Source organism: Babylonia areolata, chromosome 3 (assembly GCF_041734735.1).
Source record: "Babylonia areolata isolate BAREFJ2019XMU chromosome 3, ASM4173473v1, whole genome shotgun sequence".
Lineage (NCBI taxonomy): Eukaryota > Metazoa > Mollusca > Gastropoda > Neogastropoda > Buccinidae > Babylonia > Babylonia areolata.
In genome coordinates, this window is record NC_134878.1 from 42,277,848 (window position 1) to 42,279,460 (window position 1,613).

Consider the following 1,613-nt stretch of genomic DNA (forward strand, 5'->3'; position numbering starts at 1 on the left):
TCACGCCAGGTTCCTCCTGTACAGAACTGCAGCTGTTGGTGAACATACAGGTGACTTATTTGATTCTGTCAGTATAATATTTTTTGTGCACATGCTTATTTCAGCAGACTGCATTTCCACATCAACTGTGGGAATTATATAAATCCTCCATGATATATACCCAACAAGTATTCTGCTACATAAAATGAAAGTGACTGATGACAATAAATGCACAACATGCAAAAACATGGTAGATTATATTGAACACTTCTTTTTTGAATGCCCAAATGTCAATAATTGTGGGAAAACACTTGAATGTTGTGTAAGCAGTAACATTGAAAAAAACCGGTACAACTGACAGTAAACAAAGTCTTGTTTGTTTTTCAAAGCAAATAAATGAACACCTACACAGTAAATACTATAAACAGATTAGTACTTATTGGAAAGATGTGTAAGTATTGCCAAGAAAACAAAAACATGTCCAATCTTTGTAATTTTTTAACAGCAAGTCTTTTGTCGAAAAGTACAGTTCATATAGGTAAAGGAGAAACACAATGCTGGACAACATTAACAATACTCTGCATATATATGGTACATATCTAATTGTATATGAAACCTGCAATGACATTGTTGACTAAGGTCGTAACAGCAATAATTATTCATCTAATTAATAGACTTATTATTCCTCTTCAGCTTCTTCTTCTCTCAGTACCTATTATTATTATTATTATTATATATTGAGAAAGAAGTGGGTGAAATTGTCATATACAAGGCACACTAATGCATAAAGAAACCCAGACAAACGTTTGCGCAGAACATTGAAGTCCATCATTAGAAAACACACACACAAAAGAAGCATTTATGGGTCTGTTCCTATCCTTTTTTTCCATTGAGTTCTTTTCCATTTGAATCTTTCACTTTGCTATCATCCATATTATTATTATTGATATTATTATTTTATTCTTTTATTTCCTTCTTTTCTTTTTGCCAGTGAAGAAAGCCAAATGAGGTCGACTTGAGCAGAGACAAGCCTACGAAGGGATATGATCATACCAGTATTGACAGTGTAGTCAGCGACCCTCGATACACAAGTAGTGTCCCTCAAGAAACACTGAGACTTTCAGGTCTGTTTGGGTTTGGTTTTGTTTGTTCTTTTTTTGTGTTTATTTTTGTCTTCGTGCGAACTACGCAGTATGCAGTGTGGAGAGTGGAAAGGTTTGGGTGGTGTTAATGTCCAAAAGAAAATGAGAAGAGGAACACACACACACACACACACACACACACACACACACACACACACACACACACACACACACACACACAAGCTGCCTCAGTTTTATCAAGCAAATCTCCCTCTCAGCATTTTAAATGTCACATATATTGTCTTACTGATGTCAATATCAGCATGTTGGCAATAGTTGCTGGTGCAAAACTGCACCCCCCCCCAACCCCTGGCCCCCCTCCCCTCACCGGTGCCATCCAATTCCTTAACACCTTAACGCTTATAGTTACTGGGCTCGTGGTGTTCCCCTTTCTTGAAGACGGGTGTCACTGTGCTCTGACGTAGTGAGGTTGTGTCGATGATGGTGAGGACTGGGGCTAACTCTCCTGACACACTCTCTTCAGCACACGTG

The 1,613-nt window shown here is 37.9% G+C and overlaps 1 protein-coding gene across 1 annotated transcript in view; it reads right to left on the bottom strand.

The window, feature by feature from the left end:
* Positions 1-1,613, bottom strand: part of LOC143280327 (kinesin-like protein KIF2A) — a 36,845-nt gene continuing 35,232 nt past the window's right edge. The window contains exons 23-24 of the mRNA XM_076584962.1: positions 1,492-1,599; positions 1-32 (exon numbers count right to left, since the gene is read on the bottom strand). Coding sequence (XP_076441077.1) covers positions 1-32; positions 1,492-1,599 — 140 coding nt within the window. The remainder of the gene's footprint in view (positions 33-1,491; positions 1,600-1,613) is intronic.